The sequence below is a fragment of the Asterias rubens genome, chromosome 15 (genome assembly GCF_902459465.1).
Source record: "Asterias rubens chromosome 15, eAstRub1.3, whole genome shotgun sequence".
NCBI classification, from domain to species: Eukaryota; Metazoa; Echinodermata; class Asteroidea; order Forcipulatida; family Asteriidae; genus Asterias; species Asterias rubens.
In genome coordinates, this window is record NC_047076.1 from 8,886,773 (window position 1) to 8,900,877 (window position 14,105).

At 38.6% G+C, this 14,105-nt stretch overlaps 2 protein-coding genes across 2 annotated transcripts in view; one reads left to right on the plus strand and one right to left on the minus strand.

Moving 5' to 3' along the window:
- The window catches only part of LOC117299931 (ATP-dependent RNA helicase DHX8-like), a 35,780-nt gene extending 26,062 nt beyond the window's left edge, over nucleotides 1-9,718 (plus strand). The window contains exons 16-21 of the mRNA XM_033783536.1: nucleotides 144-437; nucleotides 998-1,126; nucleotides 2,758-2,954; nucleotides 4,701-4,791; nucleotides 6,938-7,026; nucleotides 8,677-9,718. Of these exons, the coding sequence (XP_033639427.1) occupies nucleotides 144-437; nucleotides 998-1,126; nucleotides 2,758-2,954; nucleotides 4,701-4,791; nucleotides 6,938-7,026; nucleotides 8,677-8,899 (1,023 nt within the window). The 3' untranslated portion in view covers nucleotides 8,900-9,718. The remainder of the gene's footprint in view (nucleotides 1-143; nucleotides 438-997; nucleotides 1,127-2,757; nucleotides 2,955-4,700; nucleotides 4,792-6,937; nucleotides 7,027-8,676) is intronic.
- A 2,911-nt stretch (nucleotides 9,719-12,629) lies between these two features.
- The window catches only part of LOC117300413 (alpha-N-acetylgalactosaminide alpha-2,6-sialyltransferase 1-like), a 39,791-nt gene continuing 38,315 nt past the window's right edge, over nucleotides 12,630-14,105 (minus strand). Inside the window, exon 7 of the mRNA XM_033784200.1 lies at nucleotides 12,630-13,212. Coding sequence (XP_033640091.1) covers nucleotides 12,998-13,212 — 215 coding nt within the window. The 3' untranslated portion in view covers nucleotides 12,630-12,997. The remainder of the gene's footprint in view (nucleotides 13,213-14,105) is intronic.

Below are 14,105 nucleotides of genomic sequence, written 5' to 3' on the forward strand. Positions count from 1 at the left end.
CTCACAATGTTTTATACTATCAACCTCTCCCCATTACTCGTTACCAAGTGAGGTTTTATGCTGATAATTATTTTGAACAATTACCAATAGTGTCCTCTGCCTTTAAGTATGAAACTAACTTTGTGGGATTTTACTTTTTGAAGGCTCAAGCTAAACAACGTGCAGGTCGTGCCGGGCGCACCGGTCCAGGGAAATGTTACCGTCTCTACACCGAGCGTGCCTACCGAGACGAAATGCTTACAACGGCCGTCCCCGAGATCCAACGGACTAACCTGGCCAGCACACTCCTCGCTCTCAAAGCAATGGGGATAAACGATCTACTGGCGTTTGACTTTATGGACGCACCTCCGACGGAAACACTGATCACGGCCATGGAGCAGTTGCATTCATTGAGTGCTCTCGATGATGAGGGTCTGTTGACTAGACTTGGACGTAGGGTAAGTTGTGTCTGGTCAACTGTGTACCAGACTAACACAGACGTTTCAAAAGTTTGCCATACTTGCGTAAATTTGCGTTTAGTGGAAATAACTTTTTTTTATAGTTTTTTTTAACATGTTTGGAAATCCCGGGGTTTCAAATTTATTTTAGGGTGAGTTGTGTCTGGTCAACTGTGTACCAGACTATCACAGAGTTTTAAAAGTTTGCCATACTTGCGTAAATTTGCATTCAGTGGAAATAACTGGGTTTTTTTAAATAACATTTTCGGAAATCCCGGGGTTCAAATTGATTTGTGACATTAAAGCCATAAGTACTAGAATTAGTAGAAAAAGGGCTTCAGGCCTGAAGTTTGTAATATTCTAGTATGTTTGAGTGAGATACAACCTCTTTCTCATAAACTACATTACTTCAGAGTGAGCCATTTCTCACAATGTTTTGTACTATCAACAGCTCCCCATTTTGGGTAATTACCAGTGTCCAGTGCCTTTACATGTAACTCCTTGGTTTTCTTTACCACGACTTGGTAATGACATTTTCTGTTTGTTTTTCTCCTCCGCAGATGGCAGAGTTCCCATTGGAACCGATGTTGTCCAAGGTTCTGATCATGTCCGTCACTCTTGGCTGCAGTGAGGAGATTCTTACCATTGTGTCTATGCTGTCCGTTCAAAACGTCTTCTACAGACCCAAGGTTTGTCTCCTGTTATTTCTCTGTTTTTAACCAGAAATCTGTGTTTTTTAAACCACCAGCCAAAAGAAAAATATTAAAAAGTGATTTTTTAATTTTGTTTATTAATTAAACAATTTTGTTTTAAAACTGAGATCATGTTCATAAGAAAATAAAGATAAAACCATATGGAACACCCCAGATTGCAGAAGAGGGCTTTCAAAACCAAAGATAAATGTCTGTAAGCATGTTTCAGACTTGCACGCTTTGGCACTCGCATGCCTTCGCACTCACATGCTTGCACGGTTTGCACTCGCAAGCTTTCATGCTTTGAGCTCATCGTTCAGCTTACCACATCTCTGTAGAAGTTCATTTCTACACAGAGGCCCATGGCATCTGTTGCCCTGGTCTTGGTCTTTGTGCCCCTTCACAACTTTCAACTAGTCTTTAAGATTTTCCAATGGAAGTGCCCTTTGTGGAAATAAAAATGGCCTTGCCCTCTCAACTAAGAAAGTCCAGGCCTCTGTATTTTGTAAATGCACGATGTCAAATTACAGGCTTGGTGGGGTGTCGTGGCCGAGCGGATAAGAGCACCGAACTCAAGCTCTAATGTTTGTGTTCAGCAGAGTGTGGGTTCGTATCCCGGTCATGACACTCGTGTCCCTGAGCAAGACACTTAACTATAATTGCTTCTGTCCACCCAGGGGTAAATGGGTACATGTGAGGGTAGAGATGGTTCTTGTGGTTGGTTTAGCTTAGTCATTACATGTTTGGCAGCACAGGCTGTATACTCCCCAGGGAGCTGAGATGGTTTAAGGAATGAAATGGCCCAGTGATCAGGGTAACAATGTTGTAAGCGCATTGAGACATGGTGTATAAAGCGCTATATAAAAAACGAATATATTAATATTCTTAATCCCCGATGCAAATTTAACATCTATTATATCGTTGCGGTACCCGCTGCCAAAACATAGGATTCGAACTGCCTCTAGCTGCCGGGCAACCTCGGTAGTCTAGTTGGTAAGACACTGCTCTAGAATTGCAAGGGTCGTGGGTTCGAATCCCACCCGAGTAACAGATATTTGTTCACAGGACTCAGGAAAGTACTTAGTATACAGTGCTAACACACATCGGTGTATGGGTAAAAACCAAAATTAATATTCTTTATCCCCGATGCAAATTTAACATCTATTATATTATTATTATTATTATTATCTATTATTCAAAACCACATTGGATGATAATGAATGGTCAGACAGTAGGAGCGTTGAATGTTCTCTCTAGACGTGTCTAGATGAAGTCACCACTGTGAATAATCACACAGTAGGCTGGCATAATGTATCAATTATTCATATGATTAAAGGTTTGCAGTACCATCATGTGAATATCTCTTTTTAAGTAGTGTTGATTTTGAAAAGAACCGGTGGTTAACGACTCAACGTTTCAACCAGTATGCTCTTATTATCCCTTTATCAGAACCAACACTACTCGAAAAGAGATATTCACATGGTGTTATCGCAAACCTCTCTTAGTTGTACTTCCACTATGCAAAGTTTCAACTCGTACTTCTTCATATGTTGAAATGGTGGATGTTTTCCTTTTATGACAAAATTTCCATTCTTATTATGACTAGATACAAACTATTTTCTTGACAGGACAAGCAAGCGATTGCCGACCAGCGTAAAGCTAAGTTCCAGCAAGCTGAGGGGGACCATCTGACCCTCCTAGCCGTCTATAATTCCTGGAAGAACAACAAGTTCTCCAACCCTTGGTGCTTTGAGAATTTTGTCCAGGCGCGGACTCTCCGTCGAGCGCAGGACGTCCGGAAACAACTGCTCGGAATAATGGACAGGTAGAAGTCATTGTCAGTTGACTTTAAGATTGTTTTTAAAAGCACTGGACACCTTTGGTAATTGTCTAAGATTAGTATTCTCAACGATTGCATAAAGTAACAAAGATTGCATAAAGTAACAAAAAGGGGTTTAAAGGCAGTGGACACTATTGGTAATTGTCACAGACTAGTCTTCACAGTTGATGTATCTCAACATATACATAAAATAAAAAACCTGTGAAAATTTGGACTCAATTGGTCATCAAAGTTGCAAGAGAATAGTGAAAGAAAAAACACCCTTGTTGCACATATTTGTGTGATTTCAGATACCTAAAAAATGCTTCAGGCCTGAAGTTTTTTAAATATTTGAGTGAGAAATTATCTCTTTCTCAAAAGCAACATTACTGCAGAGGGTGTCCAGGGCCTTTGAGTGGCCAAATATTTCATTGACAGAAAAATGTACAGAATGTTTCCAGCGGGTTACCCTGTCAACTTGCTCCTTTTTTTTTTTTTTTTCATTTATTCTAAAGAGGATGAAGAAAAGGATTCTCAGAAAAGCGAACTTAATCACTGTATTAGCCAAGGAAAGAAATTTCTGTTTAATACTGAACACGATTTGTAATTACTCAAAATAATTGTTAGCATAAAAACTCACTTGGTAACGTGCAATGGAGAGCTGTTGATAGTATAAAACATTACCAAATTACGTAGTTTTCGAGACAGAAGTAGTTTCTCACTGAAATATTTCAATTGAATTTGAGACCTCAGCTGAGGTCTCGAATTCAAGCATCACAACTTGTACGACAAGGGTGTTTTTTCTTCCATTATTCCCTCGCAACTTTGACGACCAATTGAGTTCAAATTTTCACAGGTTTGATATTTTCACAGGTTTGCATATGTTGAGATACACCAAGTAAAAAGACTGGTCTTTGACAATTACCAAAGGTGTCCAGTGCCTTTAACTCAACACTTTTCAACATGGAAACTAGATAGTACCACATTTTGTCCCTCGTAGTGGTGCAAGAAATTTCTGTTTAAGATGTGGGAGGAAAACGCAGAGAATTATTCCAGGGACTTTGGAAGGTGTTGCCCTCTAAGCAGGCATGTGGCCTGGAAATTCATGTTTTTGAGGGCAAGGCCATTTTCATTTTGTTTAGAGCAATTCAATGGGAAAATCTTAACAGTCTATGGGTGTCTTTTGAAGGAGCTTTAAAGGGTGGCTGCAGTGTTTTTTTAATAATTCAAACGATTAAACATGACTTTTTAAACCTGAAATATTTATTTTTATTATTTATTATATGCGCAAGTATTTTAAAAATGGTTTTCAAGAGATTAGGTGAACCCACCCCGCCCCATAAACGTGACGTCATGTCGGTAACCCGAGCCGTCGGGGCCCCCTGGCTGTGTGCATATAGAGACGTGTGCACTGTATGGCCTGGTACCTAGGCGCGTGTAGTTAGGGACCAGACTCTTTTTGCCGACGGTATGTTTGAGTTCCCGACGTGACGTCGATGGTAGGGGGGCGGTAACAATCCACAAAAGGGGGGGCATGATTTATTCGCTAATTACGCAAGTGAGATATGTCGGGGAAAAAACAAAACACATTTTATTGATGTTCAATACATATATCAGAAATAAATGACAGCAAAATTAACTGTTTTTTTATTATTCACTACAGCATCCCTTTAAATTTAAAATAATCCATGGTAATGGTCTTTATTATGATGTTTGTTCTTAGAAAGTTCTTCCTTTTTTTCTTGCTTACAGACATAAATTAGACGTCATTACCTGTGGAAAGAACACCGCCCGTGTGCAGAAGGCCATTTGCAGCGGTTTCTTCAGAAGCGCGGCCAAAAAGGTACCATGTCCGTTTTCTTCTAGTTTAGCCCAAAAAGGCAGAAAGTGTCTTATATTTGCACCTGACAATAATGCAAAATGCTTATTATACACACTGCTTTTGTTTTTGGTTACTGTTGTTGTATTTTTACCAATCCTATGTAATAACTTTAAAACAAAAGAAAACTTTTGAGTTAGTATAACACTGTGCTAGAATTGCACTGGTCATGGGTTCGCATCCCACCTGAGTATAATGCCTGTGATTTGTTTTCACAGAACTCGGGAAAGTACTGATTATACAGTGCTAGCACGCATCAGTGCGAAGGTAAACCAAAACTAACAAGACTTTCACAGTTCAGAAATTTTTATTTTGTAACCAAATTTAATGGCATCATTTAATTTTGGAACAAAACACAGGTTAGTGCTCTAGTCAATATACACAGCTCTATGGTGTGGTGGACACAATTGTGATGAAATCAAGTTAATTGATACTTTTGTCAGAGATATCAGTATAATAGAAATGTAAGCCAAAACAGGATTGACAGAATATTTTTTTATTATGGCAACTTTCTTCCTGATAAACAGCATAACAAGGGGTTCAAATTAGCATTGCAAGAAAATGTGCTGATGTATTTTCAATAAACAATTTGACTTTAAAGGCAGTGGACACTATTGGTAATTACTCAAAATAATTATCATCTTAAAACCTTTCTTGGTGACGAGTAATGGGGAGAGGTTGGTAGTATAAAACATTGTGAGAAACAGCTCCCTCTGAAGTGTCTTAGTTTTCGTGAAAGAAGTAATTTTCCACGAATTTGATTTCCAGACCTCAAGTTTAGAATTTGAGGTCTCGAAATCAAGCATCAGAAAGCACACAACTTCGTGTGACAAGGGTGTTTTTTCTTTCATTATTATCTCGCAACATCGATGACCGATTGAGCTCAAATTTTCACAGGTTTGTTGTTTTATGTATATGTTGAAATACATCAACTGTGAAGACTAGTCTTTGACAATTACCAATAGTGTCCGCTGCCTTTAAACCCCTTGTTTCCAGTTTCAGTCTCTTAACATGTATTGATGTTTCTACTTTCACAACATTTAACCAGAGGTGGCATCAACATGGATTTTTAACACTATCCAAGCATAGAGTATGCTGATTTCAGATGTATCAAAAAAAGAAAGTAAAAAGGCCTAGGTCGACAGACGACTCATTTTGCTTGATCGCATCACATTTTGGAAAATGAATTTGAAGACGAATTGGGGATTACACACAAATGGGATAAAACAAAAACTTGTTGACAAATTAGTAATAAAACACGTTACAGAATTGGTAAGAGAGAAAAATTGTGAAGATCACAGATTTACATAAAACTTACACAGTCTAATGATGATGATAGTTGAAAACATCCCTTGAAATATTTCTGGTGGAAATGTCATATTTGATGAGAAATAAATAATCAAACTTCGCGTTTGGAGTTTATCGCTCAGTGAGCGTTTTATTCATTTTTATTTTGGCATCGATGCAATGCAAAATTTGTAATCGGTTTTTCACTATTCTCTCATGACCCAGACGACAGATCGATCTCAAACTTCTACAGGTTTGTCAGTTTATGTATATGGTGGATTACATAAAGTGCTTACACTGTCAGCAACTGTTTTGTTAGCAAAAACCAACTCTGTAACGTTCCTTTAAATTCCGGCATGTTATTCTTCCTACTTTGCTCATTAAAAAATCTGAAAAAAATGTGATGAAATAGTCTGAATTGTCTGTTAAAGCCTATACCATGTGTACATGTAGGTCAGCCCTTCTGCTTGGTAATACATTACTACTTTTCTTCTAAGAACCAAATATCATGCCTGTAATTTGTAATCTGTAAGTGTGTCCTTGAGCAAGATACTAATTGCTTCTCTACACCCAGGGGTATAAATGGGTACCTGCGAGGGTAGAGGTTGATATTGTGAATGAAAAAGCCACAAGCGCCTTATAGGCAGCTCAGGGCTGTATACTACCCTGGGAGCTGAGAAACATTTAAAAAGGGATGTTATTTGCCCTATGACCAGGGCACTCATGTAAAGCGCATTGATACGGTTATTCTAAAATGCGCTATATAAGAATTGGTTATTATTATTATTATTATTATTATTATTACTATTCATTTATCTAATAGGATCCACAGGAGGGGTATCGGACTCTAGTTGACAGTCAAATTGTGTACATTCATCCATCCAGTGCTCTCTTCAACCGGCAACCAGACTGGTGAGTCAAACAATCATGAATGCCACTGTCATAGGGAACTTTATCCGTCGGAGATTCGGGCTGTAGGAGGATGATTCAACAGAGGGCGCTATCAGAAGTAGTTTCTGCACAGTTTGCCATATGGGGGGACCAAATCTCCGGGGGGACAGAATCTTGTGCCACACCACGTCAAGCAATGTTTTTTTTCCTTTTTAAAGCGTGTTACTGGGTTATTTCTGTGCTAGCGAGTTTTATCTTTAAACGCATTGAACGAAGAAACCACCCTGTGAAACTGTATTCATAAATACCCAAGACAGTTTCACTGTTCCTATTGGTGATAAGCCCATCACGTGGGGGTGTTTAAACATGTGATAGAAACACGGCTAGAAGGGTTTAAAGGCACTGGACACCTTTGGTAAATGACAAAGACCAGTCTTCTCACTTAGTGTATCTCAACATTTGCATAACATAACAAACCCGTGAAAATTTGAATTCAATTGGTCGACGAATTTGTGAGATAAGAATGAAAGAAAAAACACCCTTGTCACACCAAGTTGTGTGCTTTTATATGCTTGATTTTGAGACCTCAAAATCTAATTCTGAGGTCTCAAAACCAAATTCGTGGAAAATTACATCTTTCTCGAAAACTAAGTTACTTCAGGGCCGTTTCTCACAAAGTTTCTTACTATCAACAGCTCCCCATTACTCGCTACCAAGTAAGGGTTTATGCTAATAATTATTTTGAATAAGTACCAATAGTGTCCAGTGCCTTTAAACATAGGTGTGGTGCGCAAGCTTTACTCTTGGCACTAGTTTACGCAAATGCAAAAGTTACACCAGTAATCTATGTACAACTATTAGTGCACGCGTACATACAGAGGTTGAGCGTAATGAGCATTTTGACACTTCGTGAAACAGAGTATGAAATCCTGGCAACAACTGAAAATTTATAATATATTTGGATAGATTATCCAACATTTTTACACTTTTTTTGAATTGGGATAAAATAGTGGTGACTCGGTCTTGAAGTATTGTTTAAAACCTTGCACGGTCGCGGCCGGCAATGAAGGTACCGCTCTTTTATTGCCCTAATGTTATGTAAGTTGAAACTTTTCCTATTATTTTGAATGTAATTTTAAATACCTCACTGATAGGTGTCTCCCTCAGTTCTTTCCAGAAATGAGAAGTCTCCCAAATTCCAAAAATCTACTCTGCGGTAGTAGAACATAAAGCAAGACAAGTTCTCAAAATAACACAATCTACCTAGTATGTACATACACAACCGCAAACCAAATATACTTTGATACCTCACCATGCGATGCCTCAAATCACATGTCACACCTACAGTGTATTGTTGTACAAAAGTTGCAAGATGCTAAATTTTGCATCTTTGGATTGATAGGCTTGTCAAATTGTCGTCTATACCAGGGCCCAATTTCATAGAGCTGATTAAGCAGAAATATTGCTTATGAATTTTCTGCTTAGCATACAATAGCAGGATACCATTAACTAATTGTATACATTACATGCTAGTTTGGCTGGTAACCTTAGTCTGGTAAGCATACTTTTGTTTTGCTTAGCTACTTTTTGTGTTTAAACAGCCCTATGAAATTGGGTCCATAAAGATATAATAATGATTTTTTAACCCAATCGTTATCAATCTCCTCACAGGGTCGTCTACCATGAGCTCGTCTTGACAACCAAGGAGTACATGAGAGAAGTCACTACCATCGACCCCAAGTGGCTGGTGGAGTTTGCCTCGTCCTTCTTCCGGGTGTCAGACCCAACCAAGTTGAGCAAGCACAAGAAGCAGCAACGTCTGGAGCCGCTGTATAATAAATACGAAGAGCCTAACTCATGGAGAATCTCAAGACAGAGGCTGCGCCGAAACTAGAAGAGTATCAGAAACATTCCCGGAGCATCAGACGTCAATTGTAAACCTCCTACTTTCTTACCATTGAATATTATCCGCACTGGTTTTGAAGGATGGATAAACTGTGCCAGCAAGTTGTGGTAACTTATGGTGGATCAATCATATACAGTGCACAGGCCACCCTCCTACCAGGGTTTGCCCTAAACTTTTTTCATGACTGGCCAGGGATAGTGGGTGGCTTGTAAATATAACCTTTGATCTTTTTATAATGTTAAGTGTATTGAGGGATCAGTGATCCAGAGTGCCCTTTATAAATGCTGTTTGATTATCATATTTATTATTGTTTTTTCACTAGTCCATCATCTTTTTCACTCATCAATTTCAAAAATGAAATAGGGAAGATTTTCAACCCTGAACAAACCAGCCGTACCACAAGAAGAGAATTGTGACTGGTCCTCTGATGTTTGAACTGGCATTCATAAATACCTCAGACAGTTTCGCAATTCCTATTGGTGGAGAGCGCGTCACGTGGGGGTGTTTAAACGATTGATAATGACCAGCTGGAGCTGTTTATATCCGGTTGTTTTGGGATAAGTACAGTAAAGCCCACAACCTCGTTCCCATGGGTGATCGATCTCGCCTTGCCATTTTGGTCCATGAAAACGTGGATGAATACTACTACTACGCGCACGAATGCATATCTGAAAACTGTCAGTCATAAAAATGCAACACACGTACAGAGTTCAAGGAAAGGACGTTGGATAATGGATAAGTTTTACAGAGTTTCTCACTGTATTATGCCTTTGAAAAAAAAAACATTTATGAGTGGGAATAAAAGAAGAGTGACTCGTTCTTAAGCTGCCGTTTAAAACCTTGCAGGGTTGTGGACGTGCGATAAAGGCCCTCGCCTTCGTCGAGGTAAATTATCAAGAACCAGGCCTCGGCGGGTTTAAACCACTAGTTGAAAACCGATGCAACAAACTTTGATTCCAATTCATAAATACCTTTTCAGTCAAGATCATCAACACTTTTTGGTCAAAAAGTAAAATAAATGCAAAAATTATAATTGTTAAATGATTTCTTTCAACACAACACCCCTCCAGCTATGAAATGGTGAAGCCCTCCGACACCCTCGGAATGCTGTGCATGTTGCGCATATCGCGTGATGCGGCACAACTGTTTCAGCCGTTGCTCTTGACCAATAGGAATGAAGAAACTGTCTTATAAGAACAGTTGCAATACTTTTTACTGGTCATAAACAAAGGTTTATACACACCCACGTGACGCGCTCTCCACCAGTAGGAATAGCGAAACTGTCTGAGGTATTTATGAATACGGGAAACAATGGTGAAGAGGTTTTCAAGTAGTGGTTTAATCCCAACGAGGCCTGGTTCTTGATAATTTTACCGAGACGAAGGCTCGGGCCTTTACCGCACGGCCACGACCCTGCAAGGTTTTAAACGGCAGTCAAGAACTCGTAGCTACCCTTTTATTCCATTATTTGTCCAGGGCCCAATTTCATAGAGCTGCTGAGCATACAAATTTGCGTAGCATGAAAGTTTTTCCTTTATAAAAACAGGATTACCAACCAAACAACAGCTGAATACCAGTAACAAGAAATATACAAAAAATGGAACCTTGGTTGGTAATCCTTTTTTAATCAAGAAAGAAATTTCATGCTAAGCAAATTTTTGTGCCTAGCAGCTCTATGAAATTGGGCCCAGCGGACCACTGTTGAGGGAGAACGCTGCCTACTTTTTGGACAATTTCTGACAAAACCTGTGTAGTGGATTGGTTTCAAATGGATGGTTAACTTGAGGTGGAAAATGTTACCAAAGAGTAGGAGGGTTACATGTAATTTGTTAATAATATTCGATGGGAGAGGATAAAACAGTCTGGGCATAATATTATATGAAAACATCTGCATTTTGTAAATATTGTTTAATGAATTATGTGAAGCACACTTTGTCAAAAAGGTTTTTGATCATTTTCAAGTAAAACAATCCCCAAAACAACACGGTGTAAATTTTAAAAGTTTGTTTGTTATTTTTAAAGATTTGAAAAAGGACATACATGTAGGTCTGAAAATGGATTGTTCACATGTTTTCCTTTCTTATGGATTAACACTTTCAGTGCCTGACACATGGCAGAACTGTGATTCCCGCTTGGGAGTTTTACCAAGATCTTCGGAAATTAATACCATTCTTGGGAAGTTTGGAAAAAATTCCTTAAAAAGAAAAAATCTTGGAAATTATCACTCAAGTGTCACAATTATTGTTTTTTAAAGCTTTTTTTAAAGTGTTTTTTATTTCAATTAAGATATAAAATGGAAGGTTTATGTTTGGTAATCACTCTTGAAATTATTTGTAATAAAAACTTACTTGGTTTGAAGTACAGCAGCATCGTACTTCGGCCTCGTTGGATATGGGACGCAGAAGCGCTATATTTTTTCGCATTCCACTCGCTCTTGTGTGAAAACTTATATTATGTAACACTCAAGCAGATCCTTGCCATTTGATTGGAGGATTGTCCGTCACGTGATAGCAAATAAAAGTACCATAGCACGCTGAGTCACTCACCGTGGCGCGTGCAATAGTATTTTTCGGATGGAACGGAAACGCTGAGTAAAAACATCACTGCGTGCGCGTGTCTGTGGTAACGCAGCAGTGTTACTGCAAGGCATAACTAGTAAAAATTACTATCATTCGGCTTCTGCGTGTCTCAAAAAAGCTGTACAAAACGCACATTGTGACTGTTGAATCCAACAGGCCGACCCAAAGAGAACCAGGTGTACATGTACTTTCACAGTTAAAATTTGTAGGCCCGAGCTTTGTTTGTTTTGAAAGTTGTATCTTCCAATCAAAATGACAAAGATCTACTTGGATGTTATATAAAACAAATAATGAATGTTTTTCATTCGTGCAATGGTGCGAATATGTTCATTCGTTGAAAGCTGGAATGTTCCATTCAACTCAGCTCCGCCTTGTTGAATGGAACATTCCATCTTTCAACTCATGAACATATTCGCTCCATTGCACTCATAACCTTTCATTATGTGTATAATATCCCCCAAATTTGAATCTGAGAAGAGCTACTGTAATTTATGTTTCTCAGAGTGTGTATTCCAATTTTGGATTTTTCTGCCTGCATAGACAAAATCACTCTGGATGTTCAGCGATATATGAAAACACACAACCACTTTTTGAAATGAAATTTTCACACAGTAGTTTCATCATATTTATCTATATTTATATACATGTAGATTTAAAATAATAGAACAGTTTCAAAAACCAAAGGTATACTTTTCCCTTTTAAATAATTCCCGGTTAATTTTGACATTTTCTCTCTGACAACATGTAAATGTAAATTTAACTTATTTAAGCTCATACTTAATCAAGTAAGTGTGAATAAAATGAGTACTCAAACCTACTACATAACAGTTTTGCTGTAATAAATTTGATGATGTTTATCTGACTAAAGTTTGCTATCCATGTCAACCATGAATAAATAAATGACAGACCCCCTAAAAATGTGGCGTGTGGTGTCGTGGCTGAGCAGTCTAGTTCACCGGACCCAAGCTCTGGTGTTGTCAGCAGCAGAGGGTGGGTTCGAATCCCACTCAAGACACTTGTGCCCTTGAGCGAGGCATTGAACCATAACAGCTTTATCAACAGTTAGGAAGATAGTGCATTCTGCTCTACCAGCCAGGCTCCTAGTGGATGATACCAATACCTACATCCTTATGGACTGTGAAGGGATAACCCTGTTGCAGCCCCAGGAGTAGGTGGCACCGTGCCCCTGGTGACAGTTGATTTGGGTCGATCCCCCAAATCAGTCAACTGTAGTCGAGTGGCCATCCTTAGCCTTGTGATGTTAGGGCGATTTCTCACAAAAAAAAAGTGCAGTGGTGGATTCTGTGACACTTTTTTTCATTGGAAAAAACTCCTCCAAACCCAACCCGAATTGAACTAAATCAAATTGTTTATTGTAAAATGGGTAAAAACCAACTTGTAAAATGTTTCTGAAACTTCCTAGAGTGAACTATAGATTAAACTAGGGAGCAAACTACATGGCTAAGTAAATGTTCCTATAGTGGAAACGAATTCCAGTTCACCAATGTCACTCGTCCCTTTTGAAAAGTCGCAAGATTCCCTCTTCGTGGAGTTTTTTCCAAAGAATTCGTTCCTTGTCAACGTCGTGCAGGGTCGTTAAGTTGTTCATGTGCATGATGAATTTGTCATCGTAGTAGTGCAGAGTGAATCGTTTGTCATACCCAAATCCATATATGTTCACCTCGTCACATAGATGTAGGGCCATGATCACAACTATAGCACCTAAAATAAAAAGGAGTGGGGAGGTAAGGGCTTTATAGAGTTACAGTCGCTAACAATGTCCAATCAGTGACAAGCCCCGGTTTGAATCATGACAGTAAAGTCAGTTTGATATTGGACAGTGGATATTCAAATAGGTTTGTACAGTGAATATCTACTTTGTGCACCGACATTGTGAATGTGCAATATCAATGTACAAGGTAGACATTCAACCTACAAACCTATGTGAATGTGCAATGCCCAATATAAATGTACAAGGTAGACAATCAACCTACATGTACACACCTATGTGAATGTGCAATGTCCATATCAATGTACAAGGTAGACATTCAACCTACAAACCTATGTGAATGTGCAATGTGCAATATCTATGTACAAGGTAGACATTCAACCTACAAACCTATGTGAATGTGCAATGCCCAATATAAATGTACAAGGTAGACAATCAACCTACATGTACACACCTATGTGAATGTGCAATGTCCATATCAATGTACAAGGTAGACATTCAACCTACAAACCTATGTGAATGTGCAATGTGCAATATCTATGTACAAGGTAGACATTCAACCTACAAACCTATGTGAATGTTTAATGTCCAATATCAATGTACAAGGTAGACAATCAACTTACATGTACACACCTATGTGAATGTGCAATGTCCAATATCAATGTACAAGGTAGACATTCAACCTACAAACCTATGTGAATGTCTAATGTCCAATATCTATGTACAAGGTAGACATTCAACCTACAAACCTATGTGAATGTCTAATGTCCAATATCAATGTACAAGGTAGACATTCAACCTACAAACCTATGTGAATGTCTAATGTCCAATATCTATGTACAAGGTTGACATTCAACCTACACACCTATGTGAATGTCTAATGTCC